The sequence below is a fragment of the Anser brachyrhynchus genome, assembly GCF_964034855.1.
Source record: "Anser brachyrhynchus genome assembly, chromosome: 10".
Lineage (NCBI taxonomy): Eukaryota > Metazoa > Chordata > Aves > Anseriformes > Anatidae > Anser > Anser brachyrhynchus.
Window position 1 is genome coordinate 10,831,522 of NC_137705.1, and position 22,756 is coordinate 10,854,277.

A 22,756-nucleotide genomic window follows, 5' to 3' on the forward strand; every position below is an offset into this window, starting at 1 on the left:
CATCCGTGGTTTAGCTGTGGGGTAACTTACCATCTCTGTACCTCAGTCTTCCCATCTGCAGTCTGTGAACAGTAACACCACGCTTCTCAAAACTGTTGGGAAAATTCACGGATGAGAGTTTATAAAATAATTTGAGGTCCTCTGGTAGCGAAGTGACATATTTAAATTAGAGTCAGAACTGCACCAGATACTGTGTTCATGCATGGACCATGGCTTGATTCAGATGCTGTAGGTAAATCTAAATCCGTGCCATGGTCACTACATCTGCAGAGAATGGCTGTTTTCCTTTTAATCTGCTGTTCTTCAATGGGTCTCCAGCCTTTTCTAGCCTGTCTTCGTGAAATGAATTTTCCCCATTCAAAAGCAGCAGCGTTTTATTTTTGTTTTAGCTGTGCTTGGGAATGCAGAGCAATTCAATCAAGAGGAAAATACACCATGAAAAGCTCTGAAAGCCCTGAGGTCAAGGATCTGAAGTTACCCACAATATTAATGACAAACCAGTGGCTGCGCCATGGCAACGGACAGAAGAATATGTGGCGTGGAAACCGTAAGTAGTGTGGGGCTTTGAAAGAGCACAACCGGGAGAAAAATGGAAATTACATGATGTTCTCTCTGTTCTGTGCTAGGACAGCCATGTACAGTCTAATCCCTAATGTTGGCAAGTCCAAGATTTTCAAAAGGGCCCTGTAAGAGATGGAGAAAGGAGTTGGTTTTGCAATTAGGCTGCTGAAAAGTTTTTTAAAAGGAGAAAGGTTTGGGCAGGAGAAAGTTAAATAAAAATGCTTTATAAAAAAAAAAAAGAAAAAAAAAAAGGAAGGATGTTGGTGTTATGGGATCTCCACGCTTGGATTCTCCTCTGGGATCCCCTGCTTGGTCCAAGTGAGTCACTATGAAAAATCAAGTTGGTGTTTGACTTGATCAGAAACACGAACCTCAGCTCCTTTGTCAGAGCTGGGAATAGCAGCAGTAAGTTGGGCTGATTCAGAGGATGTTTGGGTTTCTTGTGAGGTGAAAGAATTGTTTGCAAAACCACTTCTAGATAGAGTAGCCTGCTACTATTTACTTTTGCTAGAAGGCTGTGCTTCTGTGACCATCTCTGCTGGCTTGTGGTACAGGGGACAATAAATGGAAGATGGGGAGGGCTTGACCCATCCTGCTCTTGCACAGCACTGCTAGGGGAGAGGTATCGAGGCAGGGAGAGTGGCAGCTTTCTGCTGCAGGGCCCAGAGAAAACTACGGTTCTTATGGTCAGAAGTGTGAGAACTGTATCAGAAAAAGCTGAATAACCTCCATAACAGTGGTCCTGCTGTAGTCATGGCCCTACTGTCACCTTCATTCTGCTAGCAGGTGAGGCACTGATGAGATAACTCTCTTAAACATGGGACACTTTTACCTTGCATAAACCTCCTTTTGCTGGCTGAGCAGTGTGGCACCTATGGTTAGTCTGCACCAATTTGTACTGCTCTGGTTCAGGCTTCCACAAACGTTTTTCTTTTGGCACCAATGACCGCAGCAAGTAGCTGACAGTGATGGAACTGGGCTGTACAAGCCACTGGTGATCCACATACCGTGACTTGGCTACCCCAATCTAGAGCAATTGTATTTTTGTTGTCATATTGCACAGTGTGCCTGATCTCAGGTGGCACACATCAGCATTATGGCTTGAAGTCAGTGCCAGCACTTGCAACTTTGCATGTTGTTGTTCTTCACAAATGCCCTTTTTGCTCTTCTCTTTAGCTGCGTGAGCACTGCAGCCATATAGCCTTGCACAGAGCTTTGTATATGTGCAGGCTTTTTTTCCTTTTTTAAGCCATCCCCTACTTTTCAGAACGCTGGTGTTATAGTTAGTGACTCAAAACCGGGTCATGCTAAACTGGATTGCTGAGCAGCCCGTGGTTCTGTGCTGCTGTAAGAGCTGTTGCTGTAGTATTTGTTCTGTACCCTGGCTATCAGATGACCTAATTCTCTTTGTGAGAACAGGCAGCGCACTTGAGCAGGGAGAGATCTGAGGACAGCCCCGTGCAGGAATCTGCCCATTGAATCTGGTGGGTTAAAGGAACTGGCTGGCAACAAGTGAATGAGAACACGGAAAAGAAGCATATAAGGCCTGGGGGGAGGAGGAGAATGGTAGGAAAGCAGCTTGACCTGGAAATGGGAAAAAGCAACAGAGGAGGGTGGCATGACTTTGTAGAAGTTCATTAAACATCAGTAGCAGAGTGGGCAGGGGAAGGAAAACCACTGAAATCAGAGAACATTAAAAAAAGAAAAAAAGTTCCCTAGATAAAGGATAAAGGCAAGAACTGGGGAAGCAGTGAACTTTGCCGTTGCTGTAAATGCTGCAGAGGATTGCTTAGCACCTAAAATATGCCCATAAGACCCTTTTGTGATGGTAGGAAAGGCAGTAGCTCAGGAGGTATTGAATTCAGAACAGGAGCGCTGTGCAGCTTCTGGGCACTCTGGTGGGCAGTCTCCTTTGAAGCACCCTTTGATTACTTGGGAAAAGCTGGGATTAAATGACAGAAGGGAACAGAAAGTTCAGCTGGGACATGTGGCTGAGAAATGTGACTGTGTTTTCCTCTGCCAGTTGACATTTGTTGGGTACCTTTTAACTTCTTGTTTTAGCGTATTGTTCAGTGGCTACTCAGCTGACTTTGCGTATTTTACTTCTGAACATGGAAGAGTTGCATCTTTGCATCTCTAATGCTTGTGGCTTTGCAGCTCCAGCGATACAGCAAACAGAAACAAGATGAAGCTGGCTCGTCATTAGCACTATTATTTCCTGACGACATGCTGCTTTCCAAAATAATCTTATCTGTAGCAACTCAGTTAACTTTTAACCACCTCCTTCACGTGGATCCTCTTCTCCTTGTAACTGGTATAAATGTCTAACGTGGTTATGAATAGATAAAAATGGTGATGAAGAGTGAGTGCGAGAGCGATGAAGAAATGCACATGCTTGGATTAAGAGTGATCCAGAGTTCAGTTTCTGTGGCACTATTTTGTTGACTGGTGTCAGCAGGGCAGGGGTGTGCTCCAGGTTCCTTCCCATTTTCTACACCTGGCCAGGACTGGCAGCCCCAGACAGTGCCATGGTGGATCTGCAGGAATCTGGCATCTGCCTTAGAATGAAGGAGCAGGACAAGACCAATGACCACGTTTGGGGCAGAAGAGAAGTGTTGTCTCTGCTGTATACTGATGGAGGAACCTGTGTTAGTTTTTAGTTGCTGTTGCTCCCCAAAATTGGGAGAACTTGCTTCCAGCAGAATTTGCTACGATGCAGGGAGGCTGGGGACAGAGAGAGATGGAGAGGAGGAGCAGGGTCAGTCCATGCACGACTGTGATTGCCACGTTATTGAACATGTCTAGCGTGATGGATGTCCTTATCCGTTGGACATTTTGCTAATTCTCTCTCCAAGGGTTATAATTTTGCTGGTCAGACTAGGTATTGAAAACTCTGAGCAACTCTCCCCTACACAAATGGCCCAGATGTTGCACTTGGTCTGTGGAGCTACAGAGCTGCCTTTCTGGCTGCTTTCTTCACTGTCCTCACTAATCCCTTGCTATTTCATAAGGTAGTTGTGTGGCTCTGGACCAGAGCTGCCTCTTGAGTATAACTTCTCATGCACTTTCTGTGCCCCATAACCAGCAGTGGGGCCTGTGGGGCTCTGGGGACTTCAGATCTATCTGGAAGTAAACCAGGAGGGGGCTGAATTTGCTGTCACTGCATGCACAGCCCAGTGCCAACACGTGTTAGAGCAGCGAGACCCCAGTGGAGCTGCTATCCTTGCCTGTGTGGCGTATTCCCAGGCTTGCAGAATTCATGGTGTGTCTTGTGGGCTTTGGCTGCCCGAGACTTTCAGTATGCAAAAGAAGGTTGGCCACTGCTCCTCCAGCTGTTCGTGAAGTGATACGTGTCAGTGGTAACCCTGCGTGTAATATCAGAAACAGCAGCCGCAGATGGAAAATCACCAAAGTGCAAGTCGTACTGACATGTTCAACGCCTGACATCAGATTCCTCGGAAAAGATCCTGAGGAATCTGGGAACCGTGGCACATGATGGATTATTTCTGGTTTGGCCTGTCTCCCCTGTGCAGCTTTATTTCTGTCAGTCTCTGCTTCTGACAGCTGGAGGGTTGTGGAAATGCAGCTCATCTCTTGCTGCCTTTACTATTCCTGCACTGCTAATAGGTTGGCGTAAGTCTGAGTGTGACACATGCGAATGTTTATCATATGTCCTAAGGTGACAAAGTCCTGGAGTACAGTCTGCTCTGTTCTTTCCAGCAAGGATGCAAAAAATAATCATGCATGGTTGCTGGGAGCAGAAGATATGCTAGTACTCCAGCCATTACATTCCGTCAGAGTTTGTGGGCAATTATGCACCCAGAAAAACAGCTTAGCATGGCTTGGAGAGAAGAGGCAGATTTAAAGCCCGTTGCTGTCTTCTGATCCCTGGCAATAAAACATGCAAAGACTACATCCAGCTCTTGCTAGCTTATCGGGGGGCATGCTCCTAGCTGTTCTGTCACAGTTTTTCCACTGACCCTCTTGTTGCAGAATCAGCTGTTGATGGTCTGCCCGGGCAGTGCTGGGCAGGACTTGCGAATTGCAGAGCATGGGGTCCCCTGGATGCCAAGCCCTCTGCATGGCTCTCAGCACTGTGCAGGTGTGGGGTGGGATGCAGGGAGCAATGCTGTTCCGTGTAATCACGAGCTTTGGGCCCAGCCTGTCAAACTCTGAGTGCTCCCGGGTCCATGGTGCTGCCCGTGGCACTCAGGACGTTCAGTAAGCGCTGCACAGATCTGGCAGGATGCTTTTAGCCAGGCTGAGGTGGTCCTGCTTTGGTGTGGGAGGGATGACCTAGGCAGCTTCTTTTCTTTCAGCCTGTTTCCAAAGGGCTTGAAGAACCTACAGACTGCACAATGCTACAGCTTCCACCAAGTTCTTTATAGTTGAGTTTCTCCCCCTGAGGATATCTACCAGTAGGAAAGAAAGAACCTGTCCAAACCTCAACCTGAAGCACAAATACAAACAAAGCTAAGCCCGAGCAAAGCTGCTGGATAATTCCACATCCCATTCCACTGGCATGGGTCAAAAACCAAGGCTGACACCAGGCTGGTAATGGCATTTCAACTCCAGATGCAGGTTTTCTTCTATAGTCTTGCATTTATATGACCGCAGTGTGCTGGTGGATGGACTCAGGCAGGCTGTGCAGCACTGTGTCACTGAGTAGTTAGCGCTGGTGTTGATATTAACTGCTCTGTCCTCTTTAATAACATTATTAGGCAGACTAAAATGAGAGTTAATTTATTTCAGGGCCTAGGCTCAGCTAAGGACTGAACCCCAGCTTTGAGCTCCTGCTGTGCAGCGTGGTGGTTTTCTAGCACAGATCCTGGGGAAATAGCGGTGCTGGTGGGAAGTGTGACTTTTCCTTGTGGATTGTTTGAATCCCATCACAGAGGTAGCAGGAGCAGCGACAGCTTTGGTGGCCTCCTGCCTTGGAAAAGCAGGGGAGCTCACTGTTGGGACTGTTGTTTCCTGGGCACTGGGGCCAAATTTGTTCTGTTAGTGAATCTGCTCTCATAACATGAGTCCTTCTAGGTATGCAAAGGGGACAAAATGACCCATTAGCTCTTGCAACAGTTCCAAAAAAAGAGCAAAAGTCCTGTACTGCTTGTTCACAGCCTTCCTGGCGTTTGCACAGGGGAAGTCTAATGCCATTCCCCTGCCATATTGTTTCCCATGAGTATCTGCCAAAGAATGCCTGATGCAAAAAATAAACCATGGCAAGTGCCGTCTGTTTCCATTACTGTATGGGGAATCAGTGGCTTATGTAACGTGCAGCGTGAAACCATTGCAGAGATCAAATATAAATATTGCTCTATTGTGGAATGTACTGGGAGCATAGTTCACATTTTTGTGGCTGATGAAAAATCAAAGCTCATTATCACTCCTGAGGTTTACCCTCTCTGTGCGTTTGTGTGTGTGTCTTTCTATTTCTGTATATTAAAGGCTCTGGGTCAAATCCTGATATTCTGAGTCTATTTTTACTCGGTTGCTACTCAGGCAAAACTTCCATTGACACTAACTGGAAAGCTGCCTAAGTAAAGGGCTCTGAGGGAATTCAGAAACTGGCTGTAACTCAGCTTCATTTTTTTTTACTTCTGAAATTCCCTTTCTTGAGGCTTGTCTTTGTATCTTTAAGCTTGCGTTAGCAAATCGTCGGCCGGTGCAAGCTGGCCTTGCAGTACTATAGCCAAACATTGTTTTTTTTTATGTCACTTGGATCTTTTCTGCTCGCCATTTGGGATAAGTGTCCTGGGGGTCTGTCCTCTGTAGGACTTTCCCCATGGAAGGGGATGGGGATATGTGGGTGAAGCCAGCCAGATGGCAGCAGAGCTGTGCTGACTTGCACTGGCTATGGATCTGGCATGCAGAATATTTATCTTTTTTTTTTTCTTTCTTTTTCTCCCTCATCATTGGAAACATTTGGAGCGTGCTGGCAGGAATTCAAACAAGTTGCCTCCAATCTCAAAGCCCTCCCTGCTGCTTTCCTCCTATCCTGCAGCTTCCGAGCTTGTTCTTCCTGAACCGGTGCCACTCCGTAGCATGAAGGCAGCAGGTTGGGATCTGGCATGGAAGGCCCCGTGTGAAAGACACCTGAGGAGTAACTGGCTCGGGGAGTGAAATATATCCAGCGGATGAAAGGAAGGGGTCCTCTGGCAGCACATTGAAAGTGGATGTCAGGTGGAACCTCTGAATGGGGGGCAGACAGAAAGGAAGAATCATTTCTTTTTATCCTTAACTTGATTTTTGGTTTTTAGCCCTGCTAAAATCCTGCACTTGCTTCCTGGGAATGACTTGATGAGGAAGAGCACAGGCGAGGCCGTCCTAGACAGATGGTGCTGCAAAAAAAGGGTGGCAGTGAGGAGTCGTGGAAGGAAATGGAGGAGTGGGTGTGAAACGAGGACAGGGAGAGAGGGAGGATGTGTGACGCAGGCACAAGCAGGTCTGGGAGGAATGATGTAAAGCGGCCCCTGAAGCGAGCAGGGGAGCTTGTGGTACGGGAAAGTCGTGTCCACAAGAAGCAGCTTGTAAAAGATCCCAGGCGCTTTCTGGGTTCTGCAGTCGCACTGATGAGAGGTGCCAAGCTGCAGCTCCTTACCCGACACAGTGAAAGGCTTTGTTCTCTGCTTTCTGTCCACATCCTGAGCTCCGCTTTCCTGGTGCTACCAGTCAAACCAGGTTGGGAACTTGGGACCAACACCCACAATTGCTTTCTTACCATCCTCTGACCCACCTTGGGTTTTTACTAATTGTACCATCTGCTAGCTATTCCTGGAGACAGTGGGTGAAGCTGTGTTCTGGGCCACAATGCTGGTCCTGGAAAATAAGCTGTGTTTTGATGAAAGCTATGTTTTGTTATTAGAAAAGTGGTGGTGGAAGAGTTACCAAGGGCTTATTTGCTGCCTCTGCAAAGGAGGGATTCCCAAATTGCACTGTGGCACTTGGTGGAAGCCATAGTCTTATATGCTGGTAAATGTCAAACCTCTGAATCTCTCAAGAAAAGGGATATATCCCTGTTATGCTCCCAGACCCATTAATTGTGGCAGCAGAGAAATGATATCTTGCCACTATGACCTTCAGGAGAAGGTGGTGAATAGGTTAGGAGGAAAACAGGTCGGCTGCTCTCAGTGACTGCATGGGGATAGCAGAAGGAGGACCGCTACACTGACTTAATGTTCTGCGGACTTAATACACTTCCAGTTTTACATGGTGCTCATTATCTGGCCAGACAGTTCATCCTAACAATTTGTTTGTGTCGACCACTGTTTATTTAAATGCTAATGGAGTATGAGCTTAAAATATACACTCTCTTTAAACCTCAATTTACCTTGACAACGCGAGTGGAACATGAAATTTATCTTTTGTTAGTCAACCTTAGGGAGAGACTTCAGGTTTCTTACCCTCTGATACAACAGAATATCCTAACGGTTGGCCCAGGCAGCTGGTTCAGTTGCAAAAGATAAATTTGGCTTCAAATGCACTCCTGAACTTCTGGGGAGAACATGTTGCCTTTCTTGGGATATCTGCATACGCAGTAAAATGTAGAAATCCCTTGTGCTACAAGCCGTTTCTCAAGGTTGCTGATCAAGTGTTTAGCAAGCCAAGAGGGCTGAGTAATTTGGATAATTTAAATAAGGAGCCCCTCATGCTTCTCAGCTTCATTCATTACTATACTTAATATGTAATTACAGTTAGGTGAAATACCATTAGCCATTAATTCCCTGTTACTGATGAAAACGGAATTGAGTTACCACTTGTAAGAGGCTTATTTCATGCTTTTTAGTGCCTCATCCTACAGCAGAGCATCTCTGAAATAACTGTGGAGTAAGCAAAGCATGACTTTCCTAGAGCTGGGCTGGAGCTGTGAGCCAACCTGAACAATCAAGATTTAGGACTTTTGTTCAGGATTTTTGACATTACCTGCAGCTGAGCAGCTTTAGGGGCTTTTGCTGGTGGATGTTTCTTTCTGCTCCCTGGCTCAGGGAGGGAGAGGCGGGCACTCCACGCAGTGGAGAGCTGAGGTGTTTCGTGTGGGACGATGTGCACATCGCAAAGTCTCTGTGAAGAAGAATCCTTGCCAAGAATCCTTGGCTTCCTCCCTTATCTTTCCAGGGTGTATCTATGCAGATGGGAACAGGCAGAACCAAGTCCTGCTTCCCTGTTTCCGAGCTGGCCAGACACAAGCTGGTTCTGGTCCAGGTGCCGTGGAAGTGCATTAGCAGAGTGCGGAGCCAGATCTAATACTCCCTGCCCTGTGGCACAGGTGGGTGAGGAGCGAGAGCAGCTCTCTGCTCATAGACACAGACACACCTAACCCCTTTATGAGGCACAGAACAGCCAGAGAAGGGATGTCCAGGAGCGTGGGCAGCCCAGGAGCCTGCCCAGAACCACCTCCGCTCTGTGTTTTTACTGCAGGGTTGCAGGTTTGGTGTGTGAAAGCACCAGCAAATAAGTTGTTGTACAGAGTGAGAACTTTTGTTTCCCTTTAAGCTGTGGATAATTATGACCTACCTTAAGGTAGTGTTGTAAAGCTTCATTTCTTAATATTTGCTGGTTGGGATCTCAAAAGGCAGGTGTTAGACAAGAATGAGGTATGACTTGAGCTTCAAATCCTAACTTTCTTGCCTCTGAGGATCTCTAAGGGAAGGCATGCTTTGTACTGTGGGGCAATGACCAGTTTCATTACCCACAAGGACTGGCTTTGCCTTCTTAAATTACCCTGTTAAAAGGGTAAAAAGTCATGTTGGACTGCATGGGAGAATTTTATTAATTGGTGCTAGAGCAAGAGACTCAATGTGTATGTATACACACAAGATGTACTTTACATTCAGGGTAAGGAGCCCCATAGAGCTCTTCCTTCAGTTTCCAGCAATTCTGTGTGTGCCTGGGAACTCTTGTTCCTTGTAATTTCTCAACAGAAACCATGACTCTGTCCACAGAGTTAATTGTGATATATATGACGTCTTATTAAAAAGCACAGCTGCAGGCCTAAATGTATACAGCAGGCTTCCTCCAAGTCTATCACTTAGATCAACCCAACATTGCTGCAAGGTCACAGCTCTTCAGGAAGCCACATTAACTACAAACTGGCACTTATGCTGAATAAATTCACTTCATTCAATATTGTAAAAAAAAAAAAAAAGTCACCAGTTATCTTCTCCTGATGAGGTGTACCTGATAACAGGCTTGTGACTGCCTCTTCATTACTTCATGATCATCTTTCCATTCTGCAAGAGCATATGGGCCCCTTTGTTTTGAAAAGAGAGACTAGATCATGGGACTAAATAAAATGAATCATAGATCGTTAAGTGTTAAAGCCAGAAGGGACCATTATGACCAAATCCTCTGACCTGCATAACACAGGCCAGAGAATCATATCCAAAAATTCCTGGAGCAAATCCTCCATTTGTATGGGAGCTATGAGGATATTTGTTATAAGAATCTTAATTTAAATACCACAAATGATGGAGAAGTCTTTCTGATAATAGTAATTGCCTTGAAGCCATGATAACTCTCTGTCCCCAGCCAAAGTATGCAGGGCTCAACTATAATATGACCATTTTACGCTACAAACAGTTTTGGGAGGAGGAGGTCAAAGCAGAAAATAAACACAGAGTTTCAAAGAGATGGCTGTGAACTGACTGTAGCTCAAGAAATCAGTGAAAACTGCCCATTGAAAGGAGGGAAAGAAGATGGATTAAGCCAGAGTTTACTGAGGATGTTTTAAGTCTTCTAAACCAGGCTCTGATATAGGTGGAATAGCTTCCTCTTGATCTTGAGGATTCTGCATTCTTGATCTTGATTCTGCATTTCTCTCTCCACCTAGTTTGATGCTCTGGACAAGAAGCTTCAGACTTGAAACAACCAGAGTGTAAGGTCCTGCAGTGTCTCTGTTCATATCCTGCTTGCTTTGCAAAGTGCTCATTCCTCCCACAGACTGCTTGGAAGCCTGTTTTTTCTGATAGCTCATTTACTGGAGTGTAACCTGACCTTTAAAAGGTTCATGTTCAATTACTCCTGTGCCACTTTCTGGTCACAAAGCAAAGATCTCCAACAGCTGAGGAGGCAGTGCAGCTGATGAGGATGTTTCCAGCCAAACCCCTTAGCAGAAGGGAAAAGAAACACTGGAGTTTCTCAGAAAGCCACAGGCAAATTAGTGATCTCTTAAGGAGTATCCATTTGTACCTCTCCACCAACTTGCCTCTAGGTCATAACACCCTTTATAAGAAGTTTTATAGTGTTTCCACTATTGTGGTTTGGGGATCTACCAATAATGGAGTCTTTAGGGCAAAATAAATATGATTATACCTGTCAACCCCACTGACTATCTTCGTATGCAGCTTGCAAGGTTATCACATAAATAATTGACGCCATGGTTCATATCGTGCCATTGATTAGCTAGCTGCTGACTGAAACATCCACCCAGTGCTTTGAAGATGAAGTGCTGAATATTTATTGTCATCATCATACTTCTGGCTTTCAGTTCCATGGAGAAGGGCCAGCACTGAAGCTCCAGCTCCAACCACCCTAAACATGGGTGTTGTTTGGAAGCTGATCTACAATTGGGTTCCAAGTTTAGCAAATTTTTATCATGGAGTGAATAAAACCCCAGGTGTGACCATCCTGGGGGCAAATCCCTGGCCTCACTGGAATCAGTTGGACTATTGCCAGAGGCTGGAGTTAGAGCCAGGAGTGCATGCTTGAGGTTCGAGATAGGATCGTATTTACAACTCGATCCTAACTCCTTACTTAAAGTTGGGCAGGAGGTGAGAGTGTTGCGAAGTTTGTACCCTTTCCTAAGGATTTTTGAGTAGAAACAGCTAAATAAAAATGTTTTCTTCAGACTCTCTTAGCCTGGGGTTTGTTCCCAGGCAATGGGGAAAACTTGATGATCTGCCCCATCTCCTCCCCCTGTGCCATATATGTCCCCTGTATGGGATGTTGCCACTGCAAGTGGTTTAGCATGTTAGCCCAGCATATCTAGAAACTTGGGATGAATTTTATTCTCTGAAAGATGTTTATCTCTGTAGACAGACATACACCTCTGAGAGCAGCCTTTCTGTGTTTTGGGAAAGTGTGAGATCAGATGAGGGTGGGAGCCCTTTAGCGGGGCTGCGTGAAGACCTCAGACAGAGCCAGTCTCAGTTCTCTCTGGCTGCAGCCAGCCTTATCCGGCAGAATTGTCCTCCTCGAGGACAAGTTAGGCTTTCTGTCTGAGGAGTCTTGAACTAAGGCAATATGTTTCTTCATGTTGATACGCAGAGGTTGCAGGCAGAAAGAAAAGGGCTGCTTCTTGCCTCCGCCACTGTTTCGCTTGCACCTGCGCTGCGGCCAAACATAGCGTGTCCCCTGTCAGCCACGCAGACCTGCCAAAAACACACGCAGCTGCTGCCTGCTAGGGAAGGCCGAGAGCCGGAGCTGGGAGCCAGCCCTGCACCAGCTGCAGAGCAGCTGCTGCCCAGAGGCACTTTGTGCTCGAGCTGCTGCGCGCCGCGTCCCGTTGCGGTGCCACGATGCTCGCTGGGGCTGCAGCTCTGGCTTTTGACATCCAGCTTGCCTTCTGCTGCGCTGAAACTCATTAATCCCTTTCCAGCTCTGTACGCTGCTCCCCGTGTTCGTAGCTTCTGATGAATTCAGAGCTTGAGGATTAGTTTCTGTGGCCATAGAAGAAGCAATGAGAAGATGCAATGCACTGAAAAAGGAGTGTTTTAAGAAAGTGGCTGTACTTCTGGGGAGGCTGGGCTGCCAGTACTTACAGGTAGACGGAGAGCTTGCTCCTGCCTGGGCTGGGGCAGGGTGTTGGGCAGATTCTGGCAACCAAAACAGCTAGGGGACAAGGAAGAGTAAGTGATCTACGTTTTACTATGGCAAACTCTTCTAAGCAGTGTCAGTATATCTCATTGCGTGATTTACTTTCCCTTGCTCTGAAGGGGGCTTTGGATTTAACATTGTGAGTGTGGGGAAACGAATGCTTACCCCTCGGATTTCAGTGTCTCCATGCACAATATCCATCGGTGTATGCAGTAGACCCAGTGAGCCAGAGGCACTTACTGTGCAAAGTTTAAGGATTAAGGTTTTAACTTGGCCTGGACAGATCTCCCCTGAGCAGCTCGTTGCTGTGGGGGTGACAGCACTGGAACAGGCTGCCCAGAGAGGCTGTAGAGTCTCCTACTCCAGATACATTAAAACCCGCCTGGATGCCATCCTGTGCATCGTGCTGTAGGTGACCCTGCTTGGCAAGGGGTGGGACCAGATGATCTCCAGAGGTCCCTTCCCACCTCAGCCGTTCTGTGATTCTGCCAGCCCTCCCAGTGTTGCTCTGAAATGGAAACCTCCCTGCACAGCTGCGGTGCGGAGATGAGTGGTTGTGCCAAAATAGTTGTTAACCAGATGGGAAGAAACCCAGCTTCATCCACAGGCACAGGCTTTGCTGAACCCCAAAGGCATACGGCTGTTGTGGTCGCTGCACTCTGTGGTAAAAACCTAAAAAAAATTGTATGAGCAGAGACGTCTGCAGTCAGAAAGGGGCAGTGATGTTAGGCTTTGTTTACTGCTGAAGATTTTTTGCTAAGAGACACTTAGAGTAGGATTTGCGTTGTCTGTTTACTGTCCTTTAAAATCCAGTTGAAGGTAGCAGTAGTCAGTGGAGAAAGATAAGCTCTTCAGCTGGATCCCATCTGAGGAGACGTGTTTAAGATGCATGGAACGAATTGTCCCCTGAAGGTGCCTGACTCTTACCTGCCTAATGTTTAATGGGTTGCATCCAGCCTGTTTCCATTTTGACATATTCAGACAGAGGCTTTAGACATTAGTCAAAGTTACGCTGGTTTAATAGTGCTCACCACTCACGTTTTCCCTTTTATCTGTGAAAGGCAAAGATTTACGTAGCTGAGCTGATGTGAGCTGATGCTCAGAAAACCAGAGGAGCTCAGCTGAGTGCCTGAGAATGAGAATTGCAGCTAACTGCAATTTATAAAGCGCCTGAGGATGTATCTACAAGCATTGGTAGTTTGTTACTTTCAGACAGTAACTAGTCAGTATTTCTCACAGTTAGTAAATTGTTGAGGGGGTGGGAACTCTGAAAGCCATTTCATCCATCCTCTGTTGTAGCTACATGCGTGTAGGTGTTTGCGCTTTTACAGATCTCCACTATTGGAGACATGCTGCCTAAAGCTTCGTTGTTCTGTAGTTTGAAAGCTCTTCTTAAGCTGAAGCCCAGTTTCCCATGTCTTTTTGGGTGCTTGTTAGTGTTTCAGCATAGACAATTAGAGTATTAAAGAGCAACAAAATAAACCAAAAATTTCCCAAAAACATTGCAGGGGGTGAGAGAGGAGAAGGGAGGCTTGTAGTACATTTGAGCACATAGCTAAATTTTGGCAGCAGCAAGTTAACGGCTGTCTCTGATATTAAAGAGGTGCTTTGGAGGCTGCTCTGTCTGGGGAAGTAAGGTTGAAGCATTTAGGTTTTTTAGGCTGGTCTGCTTGAACAAACCGCGAAAGACTTTTTAAGGGCTCACCCAGTTCAAGTTAATGAAATGTATTCAATCAGAATGATTTGAAAGGAGAATATAAGGGAGAATAGGGAGAACTCCAGCAAGATCTTTTTTACACCTGCAAAAGACTTTTTTTGTTTAGCCTTGTGACCTGGTATTTGTTCAGTTAGTGATAGTCCCCTGGTATTATAGAAAGGAAGTTGTTTTAATCCTCATTCGTGGCCAGAATTTTCTGTGAGGGTGCAAATTCCTCAAAAGCTCATTAAATTATTACCTTCATCCTCGACTGCACGCTGCAAAAACATTTCCCCCAGTCTTAATGTCACTGTCTGTTCAGGCTTATTATTACAGAGCAGATCACAAGACATAATGCACTGCTAGTGCTGCTGCTGCGGGCTCCAAGCAGACCATCACAAATATGGAAAGTGCAGGGCCCATGTACCTATTATGGTTCTCATTACTCCGAACCACTTCGCTGCCAGCTCCGAGTTTCCAGGCGGTGCAGGGCAGGCCAGGGTCTGTTCCTGAGGTCCCTCTCTTGTGGATGCATTAAAAGCCCAGGTGCTCAGCGGGTTGGCTCTCATTATTAGCCCAGACCTCTAAACAGAGAAGCCTGTTTGCCCGTCATTTCAAGGACTCTGTTTTCTGCTTAGCACACAGATACATAAATAGATCTTGCCTTAAGATATCAGAGCTGGTTTGGGTCCTATTTGTGGCAGAAGCGAGCTGCTAATGGAATAAAAATCCATAAGTGCAATGTCTCATGTGTCTGCAGCTTTTTTCACCCAAGTGTTTCAGAAAGCTTTACCCCAGACCATGCTCAGATGTTAATTGTAATTATCTCCATAGTATAAATGAGATGGAGACACAAGAGACTAAATTGCTGCTCAAACTAGCAGTGCGTGGCATAAAGCTAGATGTAAGCTTTGCCTTGCCTTCTCCAAGCTTCCTTTCTGAAAGGCAAGACCGTGCTGCCTCTGAAGTGTGCAGACCTGCCAATATCCTTCTGGGTCATATCAAAGGTTTTGGTAAACAGATGAAATATCTATTTAGCATGCGTCATGTGCTACGACTTCTTATTCTTTCTGAATCCACGGGGCTTTGAATCTAATATAAATCACTCACTATTAATAGAGGGAAGCAATAGCTCTGCTTATGGCCAGAGGCAAAGAGAGGGTTGGATAATACTGAGTGTACGGATTCCTGAAAAGCCAAGGCGTGTGATGGCTACTCTCAGCATGCTGGTATGAGACTCACAGGCAGCACATGGGCTGTATACCCATGGGCAGGCTCTGGACCAGCTCTTGCAAAAACAACACATGCACTTCTTGCATTCAGGAACTGAGTGTTTCCATGCACAAAATGAGAGGTGGCATGCAAGCAATAACGGGCTGTCTTTTCCCCTTCTCCAGCCTGCCAGTGAAAAATCAGGATTTCCTAGTATGATACTTGTCTCTGTTGTAATGTCTTATATATATTTATGTATGTATATGTAATATATATGTATATGTATGCATGTATACATATACACACACTTGCATGCAGTCAGATTTTTAAACTACTTTGCTGTGGTTGCTATGTCAGGACAAGATCTCCCTGCATGGTGGTGAATACAAATGCTTGAAGTTAGAGTTTGAGCCTGGAAAGATGCTCCTCGTTAAGAGGGAGAAAGGTCTGGACAAGAAGAGATCAGGGTGTAATGGAAGGTGATACTATCTAGTGGTTACAGCATTAAGGACAGCTGGTTTTCTGCTTGGAGTCTTCTGCTGGTATCTCTGTAGCTTTGCATAAGCTAGCTAAAGTGTCTCGTGTCTCAGTTTCCTTCAACATACCACAAGGGAAATGCAACCCGAGTTGTAAAGGGAGAGCTGTCTTTTTTTTTTTTTTTTTTTTTTAAGCCAAGGATCCCCGAAGTCTTTCACAAATAGAAAGTCAGGTTCAAAACAAACTCAGCTGGTCTGGGTTGAAGGAAATGCACAGAAATAGTGCCCCCTGCTCCGGGAATGTACCCGTGTCTGGGACTGAATGTTACCGCAGTGCTTTCTCACAGCCTGGCACAGCAGTTCAGAACAGGGTAGGGAGATCAGGCACTGCATACCTTTGAAGGAGGAGTCAAAATGCAGATTTGAAGAATGTAATTTACCCAGGCTGGAGCTAGGGGATAACAGTGTACTGCTCTTTATTCCTTCAGTCTGCACCCATGTTTGACAGCCTTCCTATTGTCGTGTTTTGTCCTTCATGCCCTGGTGGCAGAAGACTGATTCCAGAGATGCTGCCTTGTGCTTGCAGGGCTGCTCTACAAGCAGCTGTAGGTGAAGTGTATGCTGCATCCAGCTGTCCATGCACGTGGGCACCACAGCTACTGGGTCGCCTGGCTGGATGTGTCTAGTGGCTTTCCAGCCATGGGAAGCACTCAGGCAAATGTGCTTTGAAGAGTGCATCCCCCAGCACAGCTGATGCAGCATTTCTAACCTTGCTGTTTGGATGGGAACGTGCCCTTTAGTTTGGCTTCAAAAGGCAGAAGTGATCTTTCTAAAGTAGCACAGGATAGGGGTTCCTGTGGTATCTAGGGCACAGTTTCAAAGTTACATCCAAAACAAACTTTTATTTTTCAAAATTCAAATAGACTCAAAAAACCCTTGCAAGTTCTTGCCTTTCTTTCCAGAACTATATGGTTCTTAGCCTGGTTCTTTTGAAAGGTTGAAAATAAATCAGCTCCCCTCTAAAGAGTAAATAATCCTGCTATCTGACACTAGCTCTCTGTTGGATTAGACCTAGAAGGAAGGTAAGTGTAGTAGCACATACTCAAAAAGAACCCACCAAGTCCCAAAGCCCAACACTGCCAGGGTTAATCTGCCGGGAGCACTTTCTATTAAATATAGAAACCAGTTTTCCATCTCACAAGTTGGATATAAATAAATAATATATATATATTTGAGGAGAGCCTGGCATGGCCCCAAGTGAACCTGATCAGCCTGTATTGCAGAGCTGTCACAGAGAGCTGTAAGCCTCCTTACCACATTGTGAAAAAGCTGACAAGCTGCGGCTCAGTCACGGAGCAGGGACGCAGGTTTTTCCCCTTGCTTCTCTTCCTGTGGGTGATGTGCCAAGCTCTGAGCAGGGCTGCAGGGGCTAAGGATGAGCTCTGCTGGGACTGTTGTGTTTGTCCTCTTCTGCCTGTGGAGGAAAATAGCACTGATGGGGGAAAAAAAACAAAACAGCAGGAAGTTGGTGCTTGGTGTGTGGGAGAAAAGTCAGGACTGAAATAGAACTGAAAGTGCTGGAAAAAGTTGTTACTTGCAGTTTTCGCAGTGAGGAGAGTTTGTCAGATTGGGGCTTGCACAAATAAATGGTACTGCGAGCAAGAATTTAGAGGTGTGTAGGCCTTTGCCTGGGTAAGCGAGGGAAGGAGCACTTGGTAATTAATGCGGACAAACAAAAACTCAGGGTTTGAAGCATTCCATAGTTTGAAGGAGATTGAGTTTGGATCCAAACCTGCTTTTTTGGGTCTAATACCAGCAGAATTGGGACATTTATATAACTTTTTTTTTTTTCTCCAGAATTCTACTTAACAAATAATCTGCTTGAGGAAGCCCGTAAACTAGATGGAAGGCATTACAGTATTGATCTATTATTTATATTCTACTAATACGTCTTCCCTGCTACCCAGCCCACAAATGGTTTCTGCCCGTAAGTAGTAAGTTACAACAATTCTGCACTCAGCAATAGCAACACATTGCTCCCCAGGTGACCAGGGGCTGGCTGAGCAAAGAACGTAGTATTTGGGGGTGTTAGCAGAGATGTACTGGTGTGTGGCTTTGGTCGTGTTCAGACATGGAGTGGAGAGGAGAAAGGCCACATGCGTGCAGGTGGAAACTGAACAGCGGCTTTTGGCTCTAGTAGTAGGGACATAGGCAAATGGCAAAATCCTCCTCGTTCTGTTTCCCTCATTGCTGCCTTCTTGCAGGGCACTAGCAAGGAGACATCTCCTTGCACAGGGGGTATGCTGGGGACAAGTGGCTCTCTCACTAGCTGCAGCAGGGGTCCTGTGGTTAGGGAGGCTGTAGCCACATTCCTCTCCAAGAAGGCTTCTGCTTGAGTTTGTGCTCTGATCCATCCCTGCCTGAGAAGTACAAGCATGCTATTAAGTCAATCTCAAAATCCATGGGATTGAGTTGAGCTTGGTGCCTCCCATGGCTTGCAAAAGGCCTAAATGCTATTTTATGGGAGTTTTGTATTGGGGTGTCTGGGGGTTAAAATGCATTTGTGCAATAACTGTGCAGTTTGCACACACATTTGGTAAGTCTTGAGACAGGGTACACAAAACTGCATCTGCTTTGTTAGACAATGACCTTGAAAAGGTGCCCCTGAAAGCCTATGGCTATAACTGTCCTTTTAAAATGCTGCTTTTTGGTAACAAACGTGTCTGTGCTCAGTCTTCGTAATCCCATTCAAGCCCTGTGTTTTCTGTTAAGTCTTGGGCCAAGCCTGAGGCCATTTCTCATGGTGATCTCTGGAACACCTGTCAGGCAGGAGCTGGACTGAGACCAGCAATTCATTCCAGATGCAGCCAAGCAATCCTTAGCTTCTAATGACTCCTAGCCATTAATGCTCTGAATACAACTATAATTGGTAACTTTGCAGTGGAGGGGTTTCTTCATTCCTTGACTAATTTCCTCTGCCATTCAGACCTGCCAAATCACTTTGTTTGCATACCCTGTTTTGCCAAACAATATTGTTTGGAGTCCCCAGACCCTTTCTCCACCAAGATGCAGCTTTTCAGACAGGAATGTTAGCTGCTGTTTGCAGCAGCAAATAGCTAAGAAGTCAAATGCAAAGATTCAGAACACAGATCAACAAAATCCAAGAATGAAATGGCTGCTTAAAATATTCTAGCAAACCAGAAAGATGTTTCAGAATGATCATTTCTGAGTCACTTAATAAAATCACTTCAGCACAGCTGTGCCCTAAGGAATAACCATCTAGATTTAATTCCTCTTAAGTAAGAGCCATTTATCTGTGGGGAAAGGATGCTGGATGAGAGCTTTGTTCCTTTTCCTTGGGAGCAATGACGTGTCTCCAAATATATTTAGCAGTGCCAAACATTCTCTGCAGGACTATGTTTTTGAAAGGTGGTTTATTTTAACAGTAACAAAAAATAAAATAAAAAAATACAGTAAAAGGATCACTACCTTACTTTAAGAAATCACTCCCAGGCAGAACTGAACGGTAGAGATGATGCTCCCATTACCTACTTTTGGAGCTGCTCCATCCCAAAAGAAAGATTTCCTACTGTCATCTCCCTCATACTCAAAGCACCTAAGAAATCAGAGATGAGATTTACCACTCACAGGGCTGTGTCCTGCATCAAGACAGTTTGGGTGTCACACATTCTCGAATAGTTCTGCAAATTATCTCGAAGTGGTCACTACAAACCAAGAACCACAGAAAGACTGAGTAGTGCCAGCTTTTGCCCAGTGTCCTGATGTGCACTACAGGGAATTGATATGAGTGCTCCGCATAAATACAGCCATCTTGTTTCTTGGCGTAGATGCAGTTATGTTAAACTAAGCATGCTGAGATGGCTACGAGTAGTCATTCATCACGATATCCTACTAATTTTCAGGGGTCAGGAACAATGTTCCTTTTTAATAGTTAAAATTGCATTAAGTGAACAGAGCATATTTGGTTAGCACCATTAATGTTTGGGAGGTGATGTAGCCTGAGTAGCTGCCCCTTGGTAGATAGGAAAACTCTGTTTTTTCTTTTTCTTTCTTGTCTTACTCAGTAGCCTTAACTGTCAGTGGTGGTAAGAAATGGACCCTGCGGGAGCAGCAAATAACTGGGAAGTTCCAGGAGAACGGGAAGAAAGCTGCGCTGTGTGCCAGCATTTAAGAGAGCTGATGAAGTATCATTAGTCAAAATAATGGAAGAGCTTACAGGTGACTCATGAATGAAAATAATAGGGCAACCAGTAGCAGTGAAGGTTTATTTAAGAACCACAAATCCCTTTAAATTAGCCTAGTATCCAGTAGGGTTGACAGCTTACAGGCAGTAATCTATTGACTGGCTGACAGTGGCACTGTGATACACTGGTCTCCTGTCAAACATGCAACCACAGCACATTTCAGTTATGAAACCTCACAGAACAATGTGCCGGTCTCTAGAGGTCCAGAAGGGCTACAGTGGTCACTGGATTGATGGAGTCTTCTGCTGGCACAGAAAGGTTCGGTTTTATCCACATTCAGTGCTATTGCCCAATATTGAGCCCCATTCAGTAGTACGCTGTTTGGAAACTTTTGGGAGCTTATCTGCCTGCCTAAAGGTGGGGGACTTGAGGAGAACCACAAGAAGAGAAAGGGTAATTTGGAAAAGAACTTAATAATAAAGATGTGAGCACATCCAGGGGCTAAAAGCTGAAGCCAGACAACTTCAGCCTCATAAAGCAATGTACACTGGATGAGTTCTTAACCCTTGTGGCTGATTCTCCTCCACCACTGGCTGTTTTTATGTAGGTCTGGTACTTTTGTAACAGAAATGCTGCAGTTCTAAAGTTGTACCATGCCTGCTGAGTCACGCAGGATAAGGCCAGTCCCTTCTGGCCTTCCAAGGAATCAGCCAAAGATGGACTGAAACCAGTGGGTTCTAGCCTGGGATCTGAGCCTTATGCTCAGGCTGGTGAGATTTGGGTTAAAAGTACTATACAACACATGTGTTACAGTGTACTTTTTCTTTTGATTTTCCCTCAGGAAGCTATCTGTGGAAAAACCACAAAAGATTTTGCTTCTTCCCAGGCATATGCAGTTGCCCACGTCTTAGAGAAGAGATGATACATGAAACATTTCCTCTGGTCAAGCATTCCCTCCTGAGGCACAAGGTATGTCTTTCCTGAAGCGTCATGCAGAGCTATACCAGCTAATTCAGCCACGGGAAACAGTCTAGCAGCACAAGGCTTGGGAAAGGACAGATTCCATGATGCATGCGTCTGTTTCCCATGCTGGATTGCTCATGTTGACTGAGAAAGCCTAGCAATGTAAACATGCCTGGAGGTAGAAAACATACCCTTGGTCTCCTCTGACATTCTGCACTGGGAGCGTTCCCATCTTGTGTTATCAGCTTCCATGGAAAGGGGCTGTTTGTGAGAATAACAGCCACGTGTGCTGAGGGACCTGGGTGTGCGTTCTTGGAATGAGGCAGCTGGATCCCATCCCTGACTCTCACTGGCATTTTCTGTTGTGTGGAGGCATTGGCACCACGAAATGTCAGGTCTCAAAATGGAAATGGCCTGACATTGTTTAGGACCTATTCCAGGAAATGCCTCTTGGATAGAAGCACTCTCTTGCTGCCCCTTCTCCGTGACCGCGTGAGGAGAAGTATCTAAAATAGGTCATTGTTATGCACGGAGAGGGCCCTGTTCCCTACGCTCCCTTGGTTTCCAAGTAAACGAGCTTTGGAGGTAAGTTAGCAAAAGAGGCTGATTCATTAGCAGCAAGGGAAATCTGCGCATTGGAGGGGTGCCCAGCTGCCCAAAGGGATTTACGTAGTGACATGCTTCTCAAATCTTAACAGAACGAGCTGAGTGATACACATGCAGGCTTGAACTATATCACAATCACATGCTCGCTAGGCTCATTTCTTATCTCATGGATTTCTCTGGAGAGTATCAGTTGCTCCAGTCCCTCACAGGGTTTTAAAATTGTAAGGGAAGGAGTCACAGTGAGGTATCTTCTAATGTGAGAAAATTCTCTAGGTTTTCTTTTCCAAATTAGGTCACCTTGTAAGGCAATTCTGGATGGAGTTTGTCCCTGCAGTTATAGAGGCTGTAAATAACGTGTGTTACAACATGTTTGATGGGATTTCATTGCGCCATCATTAGTCTATCTGAATATCATATCCTAAATTAATAACAAATTAATTTTATCTGCTGAAAGACCCCAACTGTCACACTCCTGTCCGGAATGAGATCATTTTGGGCAGTTATTTACTCGCAGAGGGAACAGAGCCAATGCATTCTTCTGGCTTTGTTACTGAGGGTAGGCTCGTGCTCCGAGATGCACAAGATCCCTTTGTCGAATTGTCTAGAGCACGGGAGGAGAATTCAGTCTTTTTGGAGCATCTTCCGCCTCTTCGTTATGTGTCAAGTGGAGGTGCCATTTAGTACCAGTGATGAGACAGACACTCATCCACAAGATTAGAAACAGAAACCTGCAAACTGCTCTCGCAGAGGAGGCTGAGCAGCTGTCGGATTGTGAAGATCTCTGGCCCCTCCTGACCTGGGCCAGATTTGAACCATTGACCTAGAAGTGAAAAGCTTGAAATCTCTGCACAAGCTGTACGGTAAGTAGGACTTGCAGAGCTGCACGCTCTCATTCCACGTTCAGTTGCTGCCATCTAATGGCAGACTGGGAGTAGAAGGGCATCGTGCATTATAAATATCTTGTCCTTGGTTATCTAGTATGTGGGAGAACACGTGCAAATAGCTCTCCTCAGCTCCTGAGAGTGCCACATGGTGGCTTAGGCTGGCTTTATTCTTCTGCAGAGTAGTTCAACAGGGGCCTGTAGCACTGCAGGTCAAGTTAAGAGGTGTCCCAGGGCACAAAAAGAAGATCTTTGTGCTACATTCACTCTCCTACACTGGGTGATTTCTGTATATGAAACCTGAATGAAGTCTGTAGGGTTGTTCTGAAAGGTTGTAAACTG

At 45.6% G+C, this 22,756-nt stretch overlaps 1 protein-coding gene across 7 annotated transcripts in view; it reads left to right on the top strand.

Moving 5' to 3' along the window:
* SLC41A3 (solute carrier family 41 member 3) overlaps positions 1 to 22,756 on the top strand; it is a 146,001-nt gene that overhangs the window by 94,905 nt on the left and 28,340 nt on the right. For 4 of the 7 annotated variants that reach the window (XR_013955509.1, XM_080605937.1, XM_080605945.1 and 1 more), the window contains 2 exons: positions 390 to 547; positions 20,806 to 20,933. Coding sequence is in view for 5 of the 7 variants with exons in the window: in XM_080605937.1 (XP_080462063.1) it covers positions 390 to 547; positions 20,806 to 20,933 (286 nt within the window). In the remaining 2 variants the exon portion in view is untranslated. Of the gene's footprint in view, positions 1 to 389; positions 548 to 17,718; positions 17,747 to 19,967; positions 19,999 to 20,805; positions 20,934 to 22,756 lie in introns of those variants that run through there. The other 3 variants (XM_080605946.1, XM_080605939.1, XM_080605942.1) reach the window with 3 other exon arrangements.